Raw genomic sequence first — 20904 nt, 5'->3', positions numbered from 1 at the left:
TTCTGCCATTGCAAATAAATTTGTTTTACATCTGATATTTCCAACTGTTTGTTGGCATAGTTTAATTTCAATATATTGAAATAAATAAATACATTTCATGTAGGATCACATTGTACTTTTCCTGTTATACTGTGTCATTTCTTCATTTCCCAAAAATTATGCCGTCCCAGACTGATTACTCAAATCGACATCTCTACAATTAAAGATTAACCAGTTACTGGTTAGCTAGTCCCTCCTTCTCCAGGGCGTGAAGTTGTCTGGTATAAATTTGGGAGAGTAACACTGAACTTTGTACAAGTGACAACCTCATACTTTAGCTGAAACTGAATTGTGAGCTCTACAAAAATGAAGTATATATTGTTACTTTTTCTGTGTGTTGGTGGAGCTCTAGCACAGGACAATGGAGATTACGATGATTATGTACTGGTGAATATTATTTTCTATATTTTACATGTTTTGCTGCATCACATGCTAATCTTTAACCTCTTCAACAACTCAGAAAGTGGTTTGTCTATTATATTTATGCCAGGTAAGATTTTAAATGGTGCATTTTGATAATATAGTGATTACTTCCTTTCTTTTTCCCCCTCTATCCTTCTCTATTTCAGGAATCAAAGAAAAAGGTAGGCCCTTTTCTCAAATTTTGTCAGAATTAAAGCAGCAAAAACTGAATTATTTATATTTTTCTACAAAAAAAAAATAAATAAAAAGAAAAAAAAAAGAAAGAAAAAACTCAATCTTGATTACACATAATTTATCTTAAAGGTCTTTTTGATGTAAAAACATATTTTGCAAGACTACTTGACTTGCATGATTATCTGAAAAATAATATTATATTAAAAACAAAAACAAAAAAACAGTGGTTAAAAATTAAGTTATCGTTATTGTCGTGTTAAAAATCTACATTTAGCTTATTTTGCATGTTTTGTGTTGAATATAGCCTGCAGAAGAGGTAGATCCCAGAGGTCATCGTCCTAAAGGTAGAGAAACCTACTCCCCAGGCCCAGCTGCCCCACCCCCCATTGGTGGGTTATCTCGATACCGTGGACGACCAACTGTGGCACCAGTGGGGAAAGCAGCGCAGGAGAAGGAAGAGTACCAAGATGCTGGTGGATGTAACCACATGTCTGAGGCAATGGTCAGAGCGACATAAAAATATTCAGGGATTCATCTCTGATAAAGTTGGGCCCAAAAGTTTGAGACCGCATTGACAATCTGGCATTCAAAATCTAATTTAACCCTTTAAAAAACAAAAAGGAAGATTTAGGATTTTGAAAAATGTAAAACATTGAATGTTATGATGTAAAATGAACAAGGAATATTTAAGAATCTGCGCTATCTCTTGGTCACTAATCAATTAAGCAAATTTGTGACATTGATCATGTTGCTTCCATTGAAGCACACAAGATTCTCTTAAACATTTTCAAATCATGGATCATCAGGTTTTGCACAAACTTGTAGAGTAAATCCCAGGTTGAGTTGTCATTAAAGCAAAAGGGGGACATATTAAATACTATGCATTCTAATGTTCTTATTTTTAATTAAAGTCTTCACGCAAATTTTTATCATATCATTTGTAATTGGAAAAATCTTAAATAGAGATATTTCTACAATTGTTTTGGTCTCAGACTTTTGGGTCACATTGTATTTTTTTAACAGAATAAGATACAATAGAAAATGAGGCCTGGGTCTTTAGGGAATTCATTCAAAAGTGTGGCATGCAAACAATTCTTACAACAAATATTAATGTGCGCAATGGAAATAATCTAGGCTCTTCTAATCATTTTCCTTTTGTATTTTCGTTATGTTATGTATCACAACCTCTCTGCAATGTTCTGGGAATGTTATTTTTGATTATAAAATATAAAACCTAAAATAACCAATAGACAATTTTCTTATTACATAATAACACAAAAATCACCCTGCAATCTTCTGGGAACATACATTTATTGTTTTAAAAAATAAAACCTAAAACAAACATTCCTAGAACATTAGATATTGGTTGAAATCTGTTTGCTGGGTAGTAGCCTATTTTACCTCAAGATTCTAGAGGTACATTCTTGGTAATCAAATAAAACTAACATGCAATAAAAAAAAAAAGAAAGAAAATGTTTTTTTATTTTTTATTTTTATTTTTTATTAGCACAGACTATTTTAAAGGAATAGTAAAAAAAAAACAAAAAAAAAAAACATTGTCCATCCTGCTAATTGCTCTGTTACTACATTCAAGTAAAGGTCCAGGATGGTCCAGGATTAACTCAGTGTTAAAATATTCAAATGAAATGTTTTTCTTCAGGGCGTGATGTGTCCCACGGGTTGTGAGCTGAAAAAAACCCTCATTAAACAAGAACGGAATGTGAGGCCAGCTGTAGATCAACTGAAAAGATCTGTGGATGACCTTTACCAGTCCACCAACTCTGTCCATGGCTATGTCATGGATATGACTTCAGAAGTAACCCAGAGACAAAGAGTCACCCAGGGTAAGTATGTTTCATTAATAATGATAATTTCATTATTATTTTGTAGATCTCACTAGACTTTCCTGTTGCTCAACTGGTAGAGCATTTTCTATAAAAAAGGGGAATTATGGGTTCGATTTAAAGGTGATAAAATATTTGCCTTGAATGCATTGTGAGTCACTTTGGATAAAAGCATCTGCCAAATGCATTAATGTAGCCCTAGGTGACCCTTATGAAAATGTTTGTCCTCTATTCTCATAGGCAATGGTATGCTGGTTAGTCAGTACACTGATAGCCTAGAAAACCAGCATTCCTTTATAAAGGACGCCGTGGATGTCACCTTCCCGCAGAACATCAAAATCCTACAAGCTGTTCTCGACAAAATCCGTGAAAAGATTCAGCGCTTGGAAAAAGCTATCAATGTTCAAAAGACCAATTGTGCAACGCCTTGCAAGGTCAGCTGCCCAATTCCTGTGGTGTCTGGCAAGGAGTGTGAGGACATCTTCCGCAAAGGAGGCGAAGAATCTCAGATGTATCTCATACAACCCGATCCACTTGCCATGCCTTACAAAGTCTTCTGCGATCAGACCTCTCAAAATGGAGGTATGTCCAGATTCCCTCATTACATTCATAAATTGTGTCATAAGAGGTCCTTGCTAAGAAAGTGGACTCGATTCACTTTGGCTGATAAGCAATCACTCTGCAACCACCTATAAACCCCCTAGCCAGAACACATTGGCAACTGCATAGCAACATGCTAACAACCACCCAGTATACCTGAGCATTGTAGCAACAAGTTTTGCACTGGCAAAAAGAACATTTAAAAGTACTGTTACCAATACCATTCCAGTATGCACCAAACAGTATATGATATGAGTACCATTATTACTTTTCTATTTTTATCACAAAGGTTGGGTGGTTATCCAGAACCGTATGGATGGCAGTGTTGACTTTGGCAGGCGTTGGGACGACTATCGAAAAGGCTTTGGAAACATTGCCTTTGATGTGGGCAAAGGCCACTGCCAAACCCCTGGTGAGCTACTGCTAACAAGTGATATTTTGCTATGTGGATACCATAGCATCCCTGGATACCATAGGAATGTGGGAAGAGGTGTTTCAAAACATGTAATTATTCTGGGAAATCTCGTAATAACATTGTTAGTTGGTTCATTTATTTTTCTATGTGGGAGTAAAAGTTTCATGTTTTTGTACGAGCCAACACATACAATATCTTACAATTTTGTCATCTCATATTATTATTACAACTTGTCATCAGATCAGGTTTGCTGTTTTTTTCGGTGAAGGCCTCTATTTTTATGTCACATTCACTGACACCGTAATATAATTACATTTTTGTGGACTGTTTTAGGTGAGTACTGGTTGGGTAACAATCGCATTAGTCATCTTACAAAGATGGACCCCACTGAGCTCTTGATTGAAATGGAAGACTGGAGTGGCTCAAAGGTCTACGCTCAATACAAGCAGTTCACTATACAGGGTGAGGCCAACAACTACCTTCTATCAATTGGTCGGTACTCCGGAACCGCTGGAAACACATTCTTGGAAGGTGCTACAGAACTGCTTGGGGAGAACCGTACCATGACCATCCATAATGGCATGATGTTCAGCACGTATGACAGAGATAATGACAAATGGTGAGTATGGTCCATTATTGTCATAGGAAGAGAGTATTTTTCCATGAAAAAGATATGCAGTTTTGCAAACTGATATCTAATATGTTTTCTCCCTCTACAAATCTGTCAATCACACACAGGATACCTGGAGATCCTACTAAGCAGTGCTCAAGAGAAGATGGAGGTGGATGGTGGTACAACCGATGCCACTCTTGTAATCCTAATGGCCGATACTATTGGGGTGGAACTTACACAAAAAATATGGCCAAGCACGGAACAGATGATGGCATTGTGTGGATGAACTGGAAGGGCTCGTGGTATTCACTCAAATCCATCAGCATGAAGATCAGGCCATTCTTCTCTTAGTAAAAAGACTTCAAATGAATGGAAATAAGATGCTGTGGTAGATGTGTTTGTGCAATTTAATGCCTCTAATTTCATTTACAAAGACATTTTTGAGAATGAATAGGATGATTATGAAGTCTAACAAAAGTTTACATAAGATACTATATCCATAACAGTGTGTGACTTAAAAAAATCAACTTGAAAAATTCAAGATTTCCTTACTTGAAGTGTTCAAAATGAATATGTGGAGCAAAATGTATTATCATTAAATAGAATTCACATCCAAACATGCTAAAACTAGATGGATACCCAATCCACCTAATTCTCATTAAAGATTACCTGCAGCAAATTAAAGGATGTCTTCGTTAATTTATACTTTTTTATGTGTTGTTGTTGTTGTTATTTGTATAGACGAAAATTAGTATCAGTGTTTGGTGTAAAATAAATGAATATGCAATATTACATATTAAACACAGAACTAAATTCAAGGCCCAAAAACCATAAACTAAAAGTCAAAAGTTTAGAAACACCTACTCATTCTTTATTATGATTAGCCTACTATTTTTCCTGTTGAATACCTTTCCTTCACTATCCCTGCAACTCAACCATCATTTTTTAAATAAACATTTTAGTTTTGTAATAAATAAAATTGAATATAGGCATTTATTTATTTATTTATTTTATTCTTATTTTTTGGTATATAAAACTGATTTCAAGCATTTAGGCATAATCCTTCCGATCAAAATGTTTTTAATATATGCATCAGTAATTGAAAATGTGAAACTGTAACTGTGGCTGCAATTAATCAATGGAGCATAATGGATATTAAACTTCCCTTATGTCATTTATATTTTTTCAACCTATTATTTGTATTTTTAACATAAACTGCTTATTGAATAATAATAATAATAATAATAATAATAATAACAATAATAATAATAATAATAATAATTATTATTATTATTATTATTATTATTATTATTATTATTATTATTTTATTTTATCTTATTATTATTTTTGCAGTCCTCTAAATTGTTCTAGTATGGAGAGCCAAATTACTAAAAAAATAAATATTTTAAATAAATTATTAAATACATAATGAAATTGTTAAAAAGTAATTTACCCTTATAATCATTAAAGGGGTCATGAGACTGGTAGCTCAGCGAGTACTGACACTGACTATCACCCCTGAAGTCACGGGTTTGAATCCAGGGCGTGCTGAGTGACTCCAGCCAGGTCTCCTAAGCAACCAAATTGGACCGGTTGCTAGGGAGGGTAGAGTCGCATGGGGTAACCTCATCGTGGTCAATATAATGTGTGCTTCTCGCTCTCGGTGGGGCACGTGGTGAGTTGTGCATGGATGCTGCGGAGAATAGCGTGGGCCTCCACACGCGCTACCTCTCTGCGGTAACGTGCTCAACAAGCCACGTGATAAGATGCGCAGACTGACGGTCTGAGATTCGTCCTCCGCCACCTGGATTGAGGTGAGTCACTACACCACCATGAGGACCTCGAGCGCATTGGGAATTGGGCATTCCAAATTAGGGAGAAAAGGGGAGAAAAAAAGGGGGGTCATGAGATGTATTTTTTATTATTTTATTTGTTCCTTGAGGTTCATTTATAATATTAGGAAAGTTATAAATTTGTAAAACCTGATCATTTTCCCACTCATTCTGACCCTCTGTCAGATACAATCGGTTTTGGTGCTGCTTCTAATTTAAGACTTGACAGTAAATACCCACTGTTATGATTGTCTCTCTGCTCTTGACTGACCTGCTCTCTCTACTTGCCATCTCACTGCTCACCGCTGCTGGGCTGGCTACCGAAGTGATAAGGTAAAGAAGGCGTTGATGTGTTATTGTGGAGGCGGTCAGATGCAAAATTCTAACACACTGTGACATCACAATGTGGAGGAAGTAAAGAACGTGTCGTTTTGGCAGCTTGGTTTCAACAAAAGCTCTTTTTGCAGAGAGGAGGAAGTTTTGAGTTCTGAAACTTACAGTGTATTTTTAAAGTACAATGACATCTTGTATGTCAAAAGATCAAGGACATTTTTATTCCTCTTGCCAAGACCCCTTTAAATCACAAAATCAATCAATAAATGTCCCTTGTATTCCATTTTTGCACTAGTTTGTTTCCATTTTCATTTTAGCATTGTCTTTTCGCAGACTGTCATTGAGAAACGTCCCGAAAACTGTAACCTTGAAAATGAAAAGACAAGAAGCTTGTGCTTAAAAAAAAAACAAAAAAAAACAAAAAAACTAAAACAAAAAAAAACAAAAAACAAAAAAAAACAACCAAAAGATAATATTAAAATGAAAATGGACTCAAACTAGTGCTAAAATGAAATACAAGGGGAAACTGATTGATTTAATAATACATTTAATTATTTTATAGTTTTTTAACTATTTCATGATGTACTTAATGATTTATTAAAATATTTATTTAATGATTTTATTTGATTAACTTGGCCCTCCATATATTCTAGAAAGTATAGAATTGATTTAGAAGATATGTGTAATAAAAGAGCATTTTAGCATGTAATATATTAAGTGCTAATTGTTAGACTGAAATAAAATTATTTTGAAATGAATGTTAAAAAACAAATCTATGACACAGTTTTGTAATGTTTTATTTAAATATTTTTTGATACATTGTCTCTGGCAGTCTGATTTTGCATTCTCATTTGGTTGTCAGTAGCAACTAAGGCATAGCCAAAGTTATCTTTTGTTGTATTTGTCAATACTGTTAAGAATGACAATATTCGAGCAATAGTTGAACACTAAACTTGGAGTATTGGACATAAGTTAGATGTATAACACTGAAATAAGAACAAAAAACTGTATACATGCATTGACACAAAATAAATGGCATAGAAATCTATAAATACATGTATTAAATAGACAACCAAATCACAGGATATGTGGTGCAGTATTTTGTCACTTCCCAATCAATCCACAGATCTAGAAATAAATATTACTAAATATCTTCTAAAATTCATCCAAAACCACCTGATGCTGCTCAATGTCTTCAAACTTCGTAAGGAGCTCATTGCGGATAATGGGGATTTTTCGGTAAGTGGGGGGCACACTGGGCCGATCAACAGACTGAAGTATGAGTTTTTTGGAGAATGACTTTTGCCTCTTGGAGAGAATGTTGAACTCTGCCATTTTGTTCTTCATAGCACTGAAGCCTTCATTATCAATGGCGTGGTCAAAGGTTTGCTTGCATGATCCTTTGCATGCACGGATTTTGATGTCAATGTCCACCTGAACACCAAAAATGATACAAAAACAACTCTGAATCAGGCCAAAAGTTAAATTTCAACTTCAAACAAACACTGAAATCCCTGACTCAGACAATGTTGCAGAACATTTGTCCATATCTATTGATTATGTGAACCTGAATTACCTAATTGACCTTCCAAAATAAAAGCAACACAAAAAGAGTGTTTGACCTGGTCAAGGAAAAAGACATTCCATACCTCAATTCGGCGAATTTCATTTATCTGATCCCAGACCATACAATGCTTCTTCTGTAATTCTTTTGAAAGCTCTGCAGACCGATTTTGCAGGAACGTTAGGTTTCTGTGAAGTTCTTCAGCAAACTCGGCATATCTGAGCTCTTGCACTGCACAGAGACAATACCAATAGACCACATTTGGTAGTTCATGTAGATCTGTAAACTAAGCATTTTGTTCCTGTTTAATGCTAAAATGACAAGTTCCTCCAGTAACTTCAAAACAAGGGAAAGGTTTTAGGCCCTAGAAGTATACAATATATTGTTGTTCCTTAAATACAGAATAGAATATTTAAGGCACATTCAAAAGGGAAACTAGAGGTTCTTCAGAGGGTTTTGCCAGTGTGGCAATTTTAGAAACCCCAAACGGTTCCTCTAGTATTTATTTACCTTAATTTGAGGATTAGATATGTAATTTATTTTTTTATTTTTTTAAAGGACCATAAATACATTTAACATACTGAATGTTTGGATGATAGTTTTCCTTTGTGACCAGTAGTACTGGACAATATTTTGCATTACAGAAGATGTGATGTCCTGATTATGTTGAATCCTTGCACAAATTTTTCTCAGACGTTTCTGAATGTCTTCATCTGCCATGTCAATAAAGCCCTCTAGTCGACACCCAGATGGACATTTATCCCTCTGCAAAAAAAAAAAAAAAAAAAAAATTAAGAAAGGTCCCAGAAACAAGAGATATAACTGCTTCAAGAAATTATGGAATAACGTTAATAATTTTGTTCCATTTAATTTATATAACTGTATATATTTTAATTTAAAATGTATATTTAAAATGTATTATTATAATTTATTATGATTAGTAGTAGTATTTTGTGTTTTTAAAATATAAGTGTTATAAAATATATAATTTATATTTTTAATAATTTGAATAATTTACTTCTAATCTTCGTTAATTAGAGGTGAGGCAGGTGAATTGCTTTTAAAAAATAAAGAAAAACAGTTTAAACTCACCATCTCATCATCAGAGCACAAAAGATATGTTTGCCGTGCTGTACACTGTCCAAATCCTCTGCTGTTACTATAGTGATTTTGTTGTTTGAGACCTTGTTGCAAGGCCTTACACACTGCAACAGACCAAACACACTTGCATTAACCTTTAATGTTTATGAGTCTATTTGGGAGATTGCTGGTTTTAAAAATGGTATTCATATGAAGGAGAAATGACATCATAATATGTGATTTGTAGTTGTAAGCTCTTTGTTTGCCCTTAGGGTACTGAAAGAGTAAAATATGAAGTTAGAGACAACCCATAATTTGTAAAGGAGTTGTATCTTAACCAATAAGACATGACTGTGAAATGCTTATAATGAATATTTGAATATACAGTATTTTGAACATACTATATATTGAAGTGTGGTATCTGCCTTTTTTATCATTATCTTATTTAATCTATGGTCAGGGTGGTAATATGAAGTTTAGTATATCAAGGCAGACTAAATAAGTTGTATTTATTTAATTGTTTAAGAACATTAATCAATTGCAATACCAAAATGAAAACATTTGAAACCATTTTGTTTTCTGTGTAATGTGTGTTTTGTCAGCTGTCTACAGCTGCCAAAGTGAGGTTGTATTTCCAGAAATTACAATGTAAGCAGATATTTTGAAATAAAGAGACACTTTGAAGTGAACACATTTTATTGAACACATGAGGTTAGTTGTTTGTGTGAAATTTACATGGCAGCATTATAGATTTACATCATCATATATGACCATAATTATACTTCAAAACACTGTGCATCTGTCCTTATTCCTCATTAATCATTGTTTACATCTCTTTAAATTTTAGACAGGTCTGATCTTCATTCTCACTACTTTGAGGGAGTAATCAGCTGGGTTGAAAGTCAGCCACACAACTCCATTCTCAATTTCATATGGGACTTTGGTGCCAGGATCGTACTGGCCTCCTTTATAATACACCCCATTGAGGTTGGCTGACTGGCAGTTATTGTACCACCACCCTCCACCATGCATCTCTGCACAGTTCTCCTCCCATTTATCATTGTCCCTGTCAAAGGTGCTAAACTTCATACCAGCATGTGAAAGGAAGGATAGAAGATTAGGATGTCCATTCCCCAATCCATCACCTTCGTCACCAACATAATCTGATACAGTCAGCACAAATCCCTCTGCTTCTGAGACAACTTTTATGTTGTACTCTGCATAGACCTCCTTCCCTTCCCAGTCCTGCAGCTCCACCCTCAGAAGACTGTCATTCTGAGTGGTGAGAAGGTGTAAGAACTTGTTCCCGATCCAGACCTCACCCTTACCCTGTTTGTCTATCTGGGCAAAACCAGCCTGATACTCCTTCCAAGAGCGATTGAAGTTACAAGACCCATCCTCCTTCTGCTGAACCAGAGCCCAGCCCCCCAACCCTGTGTCTACAACCTCCTCCGACCCAGAAGGCTTTATTTTGAACAGGTCATTCTGACCACCATTCGCATGCTTCTGCAGGATTTCAACGCAATCTGAAATAAGATTACACACCTGCTCATTAGACCAAAGCCACATTGACAATTCACCCCAGAGATCCAAAATGCAGCTCTCTTTTCACTAAAGGCTAATTCACACTGCCCCAACAAAACGCTAACAAACACGGCTGGACAGTTTATCCAAAAAATTATTAATCCAAAATCATCTTTTACTGTCCCTCTTGTTGTTCCAACTAAATCCAACAGCCAACTTTAGTATGTTTTAAATACTGAATTATGTCCCAAACCGCATACTTCTGCACTGTTCTACACCATTGTGTAGTCTACATAGTGTAAGTAGTGTGTTCACACTTAAAATGCAACGAAAAGATAAGTACTACGAGTACTTGGTTGAATTACTTCTTTAACCGAAATAACTGAGCATGGAATGCTGAAAGCTTCATGCACTCAGCAGTCGTGGCTGGCCCTACTTAGTGGATGATGTGTGGTTACCTCTTCGCAATGTTGGCCTGACAAAACAATTGTAATCAATGTTGAATGTGGCGAGCAGCAAAACGTCTGCAGCACCTTGCAATTGTGAGTTTAATGCTTTACTGTAATCCCACGTAGTGTGAATATGTATGGTATTAAAGATATAAGTGTTGCACATTCCGGTACGCTGATGTGCTAAAGCTAGCGGCAACACATCACAATCGTCTGAAATGTCAATTCCATCAGCTGAAAAATGGCTAATGTTTCCATGTAGTTAAAAAAACATTAGTGTTCCATTTGAGACAATACTACACTTTAAAAATTCATACACTATTTGGCTGAATGCATAGTGCATAAATGCATAGTGTGTCTTTTGGGACACAGCTGCCATTCTTGGGGCAGCGTGAATTAGCCTTAAAAGCACAAACTTCTGTACAGATGTTTGTAGAACAGCATTCTTCCACCTCAGAAATATTGCTAAGTTACGACACATGCTCTCTGTTGTTGATGCCGAAAAACTAATTCATGCGTTCATGACCTCAAGACTAGATTATTGTAATGCATTACTGGGAGGATGTCCTCCCAGTAATGCAGTTAATAAACTTAAATTGGTTCAAAATGCAGCAGCTAGAGTGCTAACTAGAACCAAGAAATATGAACATATTAGGCCCATTTTATCATCATTACATTAGCTACCTGTTAAATTTCATATTAATTTTAACATTTTGTTAACTACGTACAAAGCTGTGAATGGTCTATCTCCACATGGTCTAGTGAACTTCTACCACGCTATATTCCATCACGTTCATTACGATCGCAAAATTCTGGCCTGTTAATAGTTCCTAGAGTATCAAAATCCACAAAAGGAGGTAGATCCTTTTCCTATTTGGCTCCTAAACTATGGAATAGTTTCCCTAATACTGTTTGGGATGCAGACACACACTCAGTTTAAGTCTAGACTAAAGACTCATCTATTTAGCCGGGCATACACCTAATTATCAATCAACTCACAATTAGGCTGCTTTAGGTACAGTAGGTCTGCCAGAACCAGAAACATTTATCATGATCAATAATGCTACAAAATTCAGCTAATATGATTCTATTTGTATCCCTGTCTCAACCTCGGGATTCCTATCCCGAGGTCAACGGAACCGGCCAGATCCAGATGACAACTAAATGCTGCCTGCCAGACATCACTTCAGTCTATTACATGGACTTCAGAGGATGAACTGATGCCAGCTCCAACCATAAGACATGGGATACTTCATATGCCATTGCTTGAACCTTGGACTTAGGATAGACCTCACTGAAATGACCTGCCAGTTGAACTGCGATGCACCTCACTGACCTCTGCCTGCATTACCTTGGTCTAATGATGGACTACACTCTTAAAATGGAATACATAGACTATCAATATATTGCCAACAAAAGCCTTCTTCAGCCAATTAACAAAGGATAATGCATCTATGTTAATTTGTGTAGTTAATCCAAGATGAACTTCAAAGACATTAGTCATTAATCTTACAGTTCATACAAAATCTTTGTTTAAACACTGGCCCTTAACACTTACTTCGTTTACTAATTTTAAACCATGACTTGCACTGCACATAAATAACTAATACTGGCATTATATTCATGCTGGTTAGCCAGAGGGCAACTGGCCCCCTCAGGGAGCCTGGTTTCTCCCAAGGCTATTTTTCTCCATTAATCAACAGTTTTGTGTTCCTTGCCATAGTCGCCTTTGGCTTGCTCACTGGGTTTCTAAATAAAATTATTATTTAATTATTTAAAAAAAAATTTTTTATATCAAACTAATCAAACTACACAATGATGACTCTAAGACTTTTTAGATATTTCATTTTAATTTTCTGTTAATGCATGATTTTCTGCAATGCTGCTTTGAAACGATGTGTGTTGTGAAAAGCACTATACAAATAAAACAAATTTCAGTATCTTGCTTTTTTAACAATTTTTTATTTACTTGCTCTTCAACATCGTTTACAACTTTTTCTGGATATATTATGAGCTTTTTAATACAATTAAATGTAACGTTAAAATTACTTGACTTATGTTTCTAAAAAGCTCTAAAGCAAACTCTTGATAACATTTTCAGTATTATCAAGAGAATTAACTTTAATGGTTCACTTGTGTATGCTGGTTGAGTTTAGAGTTTTACTCGAGTGTACCTCTGCCAAAAATACCAGCCTTGCGTTCGTCCTGTAATTTCACACTTCGCGCATGGATGTCGGGAATATCTTCTTCCACATCACCGTGCATAAATGCCCCGGGGTCTTCCCCAAAAAATGGGTCACTAGAGATGGTGGTCTTTGAACCTTTGCTTCCATCTGTCAGAGTTGTTTTCGAGGAAGAGAATGTCTTGGATGAGGAAGAAGATGAGGATAACTTTTGTGCGTCAGTGCTAAGCCCTTTGAAGAAGTCTAGATCACCAAAGCCACCTAGATCATCAGTCCCATGACTGAGAGTAGTGATAGACTTGCCATCTTGATCTGAAATTCCTAGATTTCCTACAGATTCACAGCCAGACCCACTTTCTATAACCTCAACCTTCTCCACAGGGCCGTCTTTGGTGTGCGTTACCACCTTGCGTGTAGTCTTGGTGCAAACGGAAACTGACTTGGAGAGGGAAGAATGGGATGTAGAAGGGGAACTTGAGTCCATACCTGTGGGGAATTTGCTAACTGTGGCAGCAGATTCTGCAGTGGAACCTTCGGCTTCCAGAGAAAGCTTCATCTGACCCACGTCTCCGAAGAGCAGCCGCTTCTGCTCGGCAGTGCCAGTCCCTGGTCCAGTCTTGTAGATGGAGGGCACCACTACGTCCTTCAAAGGCCTGCTTTTCATGATTCCTAGGGTACTGACAGTCTCCACGCTCTGCACAGTCAGAGCATTCAGATTGTCCATTTGCTTGTCAAGTGTCACATAGCTTTCCCTGTCCACTGTGAACTCACTGTAGCTGGCGCAAGAGCCCTTGCAGGCACGCAGCTTGATGTCAATGTCAACCTTTGCCAAGAGAAAAAGACTAATGCTTTAATAATATTCTAAGAATTCAATACAGACCTGCAGATAAAAACACACAATACTTAATACGTTTTTCAACCTCAATGTATTGACCATGTAAAGTGGTAACTTTTGAATGATATGTTCAAGGACACCAGAATTAAAGCATAACCAGAAGTTCTTCTACCAAGACAAAAGTCCCACCTCGAAAAGGACTATTTGGACATTACATGGATATTAAAAGTTTTCTAACTGAATAATTTATGTAAGTGCTTTAACAAAAACACAAAATTCACATTTTTGCTTCTACTCGTGGACTTCCATTGTTAACGCCTTCCCTTACAAAAGAGTTCTGGCAAACTTGCCGCAAATTTGCCTCTCATTATTTTCACATGCAAATGAGTTTTGCGACAAACTCTTCATTGTTGCCAAAGGTATGCTGCAGGTTCATCAATACCGGTGAAGAGCTGCAAACTTCTGGCAAACATTTGCAGCTAATCGCAAGCTCATTTGCGTGTAAAAAAAAAAATAAATAATGAGAAGGAAATTTGTCAGAACTCTAGATTTTTTGTAAGCGTTACTATAACTGTGCTTTAATTAATGCTTTAAAAAAAGAGTTTAAACAATTTAAATTATTTTCTGTTATTTTTAAGATTATGCCAAAATTGCTGTCACAAGAGCTTAAAGAAATACTCCGGGTTCAATACAAGTTAAGCTCAATAGATAGCATTTGTGGCATAATGCTGATTACCACAAAAAACTATTTTGACTCATCCCTCCTTTTCTTAAAAAAACAAAAAAACAAAGTTGCAGTGAGACACTTATAATGGGAGTGAATGGGGCCAATTTTTGTAGTGTCTAAAGGCAGAAATGTGAAACTTATAATTTTATAAAAGCACTTACATTAATTCTTCTGTTAAAACTTCTTGAGCTGTAAAGTTGTTTAAATCATCATTTTTACCGTCACTTTAGGGTTTCAGGGTTTGTTGACATTACATAGTCATGGAAACAAAGTTGTAAAATTGGCTATAATTTAAAAATCATGTTAACATGCATATTTTTTACAGCTTGGCTGTACTTCTAAAACAATAAGTATTGTAATGTTTATGAACTGACCCCATTCACTTCCATTGTAAGTGCCTCACTGTAATCCAGATTTTTGCTTTTTTTTACAGAAAAGAAGGGGCAAGTAAAAATAAATTTTTGTGGTAATCAATATTATGCCACAAATGCTGCTGATTGAGCTTAACTTGTATGGAACCCAGAATATCCCTTTAAGTAGTATAGAACATTCCTTTTACCAGATTTTGTTGACATGTCCTTTTATTTCCACATGTCAAATTCTTAGAAACCACTGAATTTACATAAAAAAGAAGGGACCCACATTTATTAGGTGGCCTTAACTATTATGTACATAACCATTTGATACAATGTACTTATTACGTACATACATGTTGCTGCATTGTAATTACATTTAAGTTAGTTACATTTAAATACATTTGTAGTTACACTGTTAACTATACCCCTAACCCTAACCCAACCCTTACCTCAAAACCTAACTCTAACTCTAACCCCTAACCCTAACCCTACCCTTACTCCTAAACCTTCTCGTACCTCAACCTCAGTAGCAGAAAATGTGGGAATTTTGCAGAGCAATATGTAGTTACACAGTAAAGACATAGTCTTGTATGTATTTAATGCTAGTACATAGTAGGCCACCTAATATAAAGTGTGACTGAAAGATGCAATGGAAGTGAACGGTGACTGAGGCTGTCATTCTGCCTAACATCTTCTTTTGTGTCCCATGGAAAAAAGAAAGTTATATGGGTTTGCAACAACATGAGGGTGAGTCAATGATGACAGAATTTGCAATTTTGGGTGACCTATCCCCTTCGAAAACAAATGAAAGTTTTTATTAATTAATTTTTTTGTTTTTTCTCACCTCCAGTCTCTTCATTACAACAACTTGATTCTTGACCTGTGTTTTTAGAGCTTCCAGTAACCTGAGTTGACGGTCAATTTTAATCTTTATCTCAGAAATCCTCTGCCTCAGCTGTTCGGCCAATGACGCATACCTGTTATCATTACCTAACAAGATGGGGAATACTTTTTAATACATCTGTTTTCTAAAAATACTTCAACTTTCAAAAATAAACGTAATCCATTGGCATGAATCAAGACGATCAAAACTTACTAAAGATGCTTTAGTTATTGTTTACCTGCGTCAGAGGTCAACCGTTCTCTCAGGTAACTGTAAGTCGTTTTGGACATGTGATCAGCCGAGGTGTACAGTTGCCTTCCCTCGTTCAGGAGACGACGAATCTTCTCGATCTTCTTGAGGATATCGTGGTCAGCTTTGTCCATGAGCCCTTGAATTCGGCAGCCAGATGGACATTTGCTTCCCTGAAGAAATTAAAGGGTGTTTGCATTCTTTAGCAAATTTATGTAACTGTTTAATTCTAAAAGAAACCCTTACCTTGAAACTCTAACCCAATTTTATTTTAGTAGCAATAACTTTGCATACCCACTCGTCATCTGTACACATAGGCCATTCTTTTGTCTGACAGGTTTCTTGTGCCTTGTAGCCATGCTCAATAGGACGGCCACCTCTCGGGTCTACAATAGTATCCCCTGACTAAGAGAGAAAGAGAGAGGGAAAACCACTACTTTAAGTGTGCAAACATATTCTGACCAATACATGAAACATGGGTTGACAAAAATGGAGAGAAATTGAGTAGAAATGACAATAATTGTTGCGGTAAAGTTGAATGGACGGAAACAAATATTTTATAACACTGATGACATTTTTTTCATAAAAATATAAAACTTATTAAAAACATTATGTGTACTACTATGATTAGTTAAGGAGACTATTAATTATGGATTGACTATCATATACTATTACCTCTTTAATACATAAAGAGGAATTCATTTATAATTGCCTGAGGTCTGGCAACAATTTCAGCACTTTCAATACTTACAGTATATATCCCTTATAAAAAAGAACTGTGGTAAAGTAAAAGTATCAAATAGTAATACAATTTTACTTTAACATATACCTTGGTATTGAATGATATTGGTACCCTATTGTATTCACACAATACTCCAAGGTATTTTAAAAAATGCCCAAATGTTGTAAGTGTGTTCATTTATGATCCTTTTTTGTTGATTTGTGAAGTCACTTACCAAAGCAGAGGACAAGAATGCAACCAAGCAGAGGAGAAAGTGTGTGAGCTTCATGGTGTCTCTGTGCAGAATACAGGCCAACACTGCTCATATTTCCCATATGAACCCTAATGATTGATCAACAAATTGACTCATTATTGACCACAGTCACTGTGTCCCCAGCCCCCACATTTAGAAAACACTGAAAGTACACACTCTTTGGACAAACTGCCTGTCCTTTCCAGAAACACAGAGAGAGACAAACACACAAATTACACAACTCTCAACCGTTATCAACTGGTTTACGGGAAACACTGTGTACATGCTTGTCAAAGAACTGATACTCCAGTATGACTTCCCTTAAAGAGCTAGTAGCACATTTATGATATACATGGATGATCCTTCAGTTAGGAGCCCTTTTGATTACTTAATTGATATCCTCTAATTGTTTCATGTTTAACAATTTATCACATATCCTAAAACAAAGGTGTGATCATGGCATTGATTACCATTCAAATATTAGCACTTTTGGAGAAAATTATAACTTTAAACATAGAAAAATAAAATGAAATTAATTGTTTCTTTAAGGAATAACAAGTTAAGCTCAGTCAACAGCATTTGTGGCATAATTACCACAAAATGTTTTGACTCGTCCTTGCTTCTATCGCTATGTCCTCTCCCCTGACTGACACTGAGGTCTCTAAACTCCTACTCTCCAACCACCCCACTACCTGTCCCCTTGGCCATATTCCTTCTTCACCTTCTCCAAGCCATCTCTCTGTCTATCCTACCTGCACTCACACACATAATTAACACAGCTCTACTTACAGGGATTTTTCCCACTACATTTAAGCAGGCTTGAGTAGCCCCACTTCTTAAAAAAACAGCACTTAACCCCACACAAGTAGAACACTACAGACCAGTCTCTCTCATCCCATTCATGGCAAAAACTTGAAAGGGCAGTTTTCAAACAGATATCTGCCTATCTCTCGCAGAACAAGCTGCTGGATGACAGTAAGTCAGGCTTCAAAAATGGACATTCCACCGAGACTGCCCTGATGTCAGTCACTGAGTTGCTGAGACAGGCGAGAGCTGGATCAGATCATCTGTCCTGATTCTACTGGACCTTTCTGCAGCCTTTGACACAGTCAACCCTCAGATCCTACTGTCCACCCTCTCTTCTCTGGGCATTACAGGAACTGTGCTTGGCTGATTTAAGTCCTATCTCAGGTTGGTCCTTCAAGGTAGCCTGGAGAGGTGAGGTGTCCAAGTCACAACAGCTCCTGTACTTACTGGGGTACCTCAGGGCTCAGTGCTTGGACCACATCACTTCTCTATATATACAACATCACTGGGACCCTTTATTCAAGCACATGGGTTCTCTTAGCACTGCTACACCGATGACACAGTTCTACTTGTCTTTCCAGCCCAAAGACACCGCAGTGACTGCTCAAATCTCGACCTGTTTGGCAGACATATTGGCCTAGATGAAGGAACACCACCTGCAGTTTAACCCAGCGAAGACAGAGCTCTTCGTCTTTCCAGCCAAACCTGCTGTTGAACACAACATCACCATCGATAACCAACTCAGTTTCACAGACCACATCTCAAAGACAGCCCGATCATATAGATTTACACTCTACAATATCAGGAAAATAAGACCCTTCCTCACTGAACATTTCACACAACTTCTTGTTCAGTCACTTGTCATAACTTGACTGGATTACTGTAACGCTCTCATTGCAGGCCTCCCTGCATGTGCAATTAGGCCCCTGTAACTGATCCAGAATGCAGCAGCACGTCTGATCTTCAACGAACCAAAGAGAGTGCATGTTGCACCACTCCTTGTCTCTCTTCACTGGCTGCTTGTTGATGCATGTATCAAATTCAAGGCTCTGATGCTGGCATACAGAACAGTCACTGGGTCTGCTCTAGCATACCTAAAATCATTTCTGCAGAGCTACGTGCCCACTAGAAGCCTCCGGTCAGCTAGTGAGCAGCGCCTTGTTGTACCAACGCAAAGAGGCACCAAAACACTTTCCCGAACTTTCACTTTCACTGTACTTCATTGGTGGAATGACCTTCCCAAATCCATCCGTGAAGCAGACTCACTCTCTGTCTTCAAAAAATGGCTAAAAACATATTTTCCATGAGCACTTAACCATGCACTCATTTAAAAAAAAAAAAAAAAAAAAAAAAAAAATAAATAAATATATATATATATATATATATATATATATATATATATATATATATATATATATATATATATATATATAATTATAATAATTATATATTCTTGTTGCACTCTAATCTGTTTTGGATACTACTATTCTGATGCTAGTGAAACTTTGTAATGCAGCACTTTTTGTACTGCTCTCTCCTTAAAATGAATCGCTTATGATGTATTATTCCTCTTTTGTAAGTCGCTTTGTATAAAAGCATCTGCCAAATGAATAAATGTAAATGTTAAGCAAAAATCAAGGTAAATGCTGAAATGTGAAGTTTATAATTTTATAAAAGCATTTAAATTAATTCTTCTGTCAAAACTCATGTATTATTTGATGTTTAAAGTTGTTTTAGGGTTTTGGGATTTGTTGACATTACATCTTCATGACAACTAAGTTGTAAAATCTGTAAAACAGAAAATATTATTATACGATTTTATCACACTGTTAGCACACATACTGTTTCTGTCTTGTGGCTATATTTTTTAAAATAGTGAGTATTTTAACATTTACGGATTGGTCCCATTCACTTCCGTTGTAAGTCACCCAGAACCCAATTTTCCTTTTTTTTTTTCTTTTTTTTTTTGATTGTGCCATAAATTCCCTATATATATATATATATATATATATATATATATATATATAGGGAAAACACAATTGTTCTCTAAAATACTTGGCATGATAGAGAAATATGAATGGGATGAGCACAAAATTCTGGTTAATTTAACTTTTCAACACTTTTAAATGTAAAAGTAAAAGCTATGCTTTAAAACTTACATTATTATTTTAATTAATGTATATTTTTTTTTAAATGCATGTTTTTCCTTAACATAAGAAAAGTTCCCCTAATAGATGAATCACTCATATATTGTTGTAAGTCAGTATCATAGCAGTGAGTAAATTATGTTAGGTGAGGGTTACTGAAGAAACCAGAAACCAGAAACCACAGAAGCCAAAAACATTGATGGCAATAAAGACAGATGTGTGCCACCATGTGCCTTCAAAAAAAAAAAAATAATAATAAAAAAATAGCATTTCAAAGCTTATAGAAATGTATAGTATTTTCTTAATGTGTTATATCTGAATATCTGTAGCATCTATAGGGTAGAGGACAAATCATTGCTTACTGACTGATTCAACAAGGTTACATTTCATTGCATTTTTGCTATAAGGGTGAATTATCACAGTCTGTGATTTGCACAATAAAAGCATGAAGTACAGCCACTTGAGCTTAAATAAGAACGCATGGAGGAAATGGGTGGGAGCCCATGTTTATGAGGATCATTTGAAAGACTGTGCTTTTTTATTACAAATCAAATGTTTATTTTAAGCTGTTTTAATATGGTGATGGGCAGCTCTTAGCTGCCATTGCACAACACCAATCACTTCACCATAGTATGCATTATTTATGCTCTTCCCCTTACAAAAACTGACCATGTTTCCATAACTGATACCACTGTAAGAACATAACAATTAATATGGGATCATTACTATGTTACTGCCACAGTATCACAGTTTTTTGTTTTGTTTTTGTTTTGGTTTTGGTTATTTTCATCGATCTAGTACCAAGTTATCATAGTTTTATTTTCGTAGCAATAACTGTAGTCACTGTAGCATT

At 36.0% G+C, this 20904-nt stretch overlaps 3 protein-coding genes across 3 annotated transcripts; 1 reads left to right on the top strand and 2 right to left on the bottom strand.

Annotated features, from left to right (window-relative positions):
- Positions 1–297: 297 nt before the first annotated feature.
- Positions 298–4792, top strand: fgb (fibrinogen beta chain). The gene is made up of 8 exons (XM_051703379.1): positions 298–426; positions 609–623; positions 941–1138; positions 2297–2480; positions 2721–3062; positions 3370–3492; positions 3829–4114; positions 4234–4792. The coding sequence occupies exons 1-8, from the start codon at positions 346–348 to the stop codon at positions 4457–4459; spliced, it is 1455 nt and encodes a 484-aa protein (XP_051559339.1). The 5' UTR covers positions 298–345; the 3' UTR covers positions 4460–4792.
- Positions 4793–7058: 2266 nt separating this feature from the next.
- LOC127444111 (fibrinogen alpha chain) lies at positions 7059–9478 on the bottom strand. The gene is made up of 4 exons (XM_051703302.1): positions 8930–9478; positions 8419–8602; positions 7923–8068; positions 7059–7707 (listed from the first exon to the last, which is right to left on the bottom strand). Exons 1-4 carry the CDS (start codon positions 8930–8932, stop codon positions 7429–7431), a joined length of 612 nt encoding a protein of 203 aa, XP_051559262.1. The 5' UTR covers positions 8933–9478; the 3' UTR covers positions 7059–7428.
- A 117-nt stretch (positions 9479–9595) lies between these two features.
- LOC127444112 (fibrinogen alpha chain-like) lies at positions 9596–17205 on the bottom strand. Its single transcript, XM_051703303.1, has 6 exons — positions 17080–17205; positions 16418–16528; positions 16113–16296; positions 15836–15981; positions 13065–13896; positions 9596–10443 (listed from the first exon to the last, which is right to left on the bottom strand). Exons 1-6 carry the CDS (start codon positions 17131–17133, stop codon positions 9761–9763), a joined length of 2010 nt encoding a protein of 669 aa, XP_051559263.1. The 5' UTR covers positions 17134–17205; the 3' UTR covers positions 9596–9760.
- Between the last annotated feature and the right edge of the window lie 3699 nt (positions 17206–20904).

The sequence above is a fragment of the Myxocyprinus asiaticus genome, chromosome 7 (assembly GCF_019703515.2).
Source record: "Myxocyprinus asiaticus isolate MX2 ecotype Aquarium Trade chromosome 7, UBuf_Myxa_2, whole genome shotgun sequence".
NCBI classification, from domain to species: domain Eukaryota; kingdom Metazoa; phylum Chordata; class Actinopteri; order Cypriniformes; family Catostomidae; genus Myxocyprinus; species Myxocyprinus asiaticus.
This window is presented reverse-complemented; position numbering and strand designations above follow the sequence as displayed.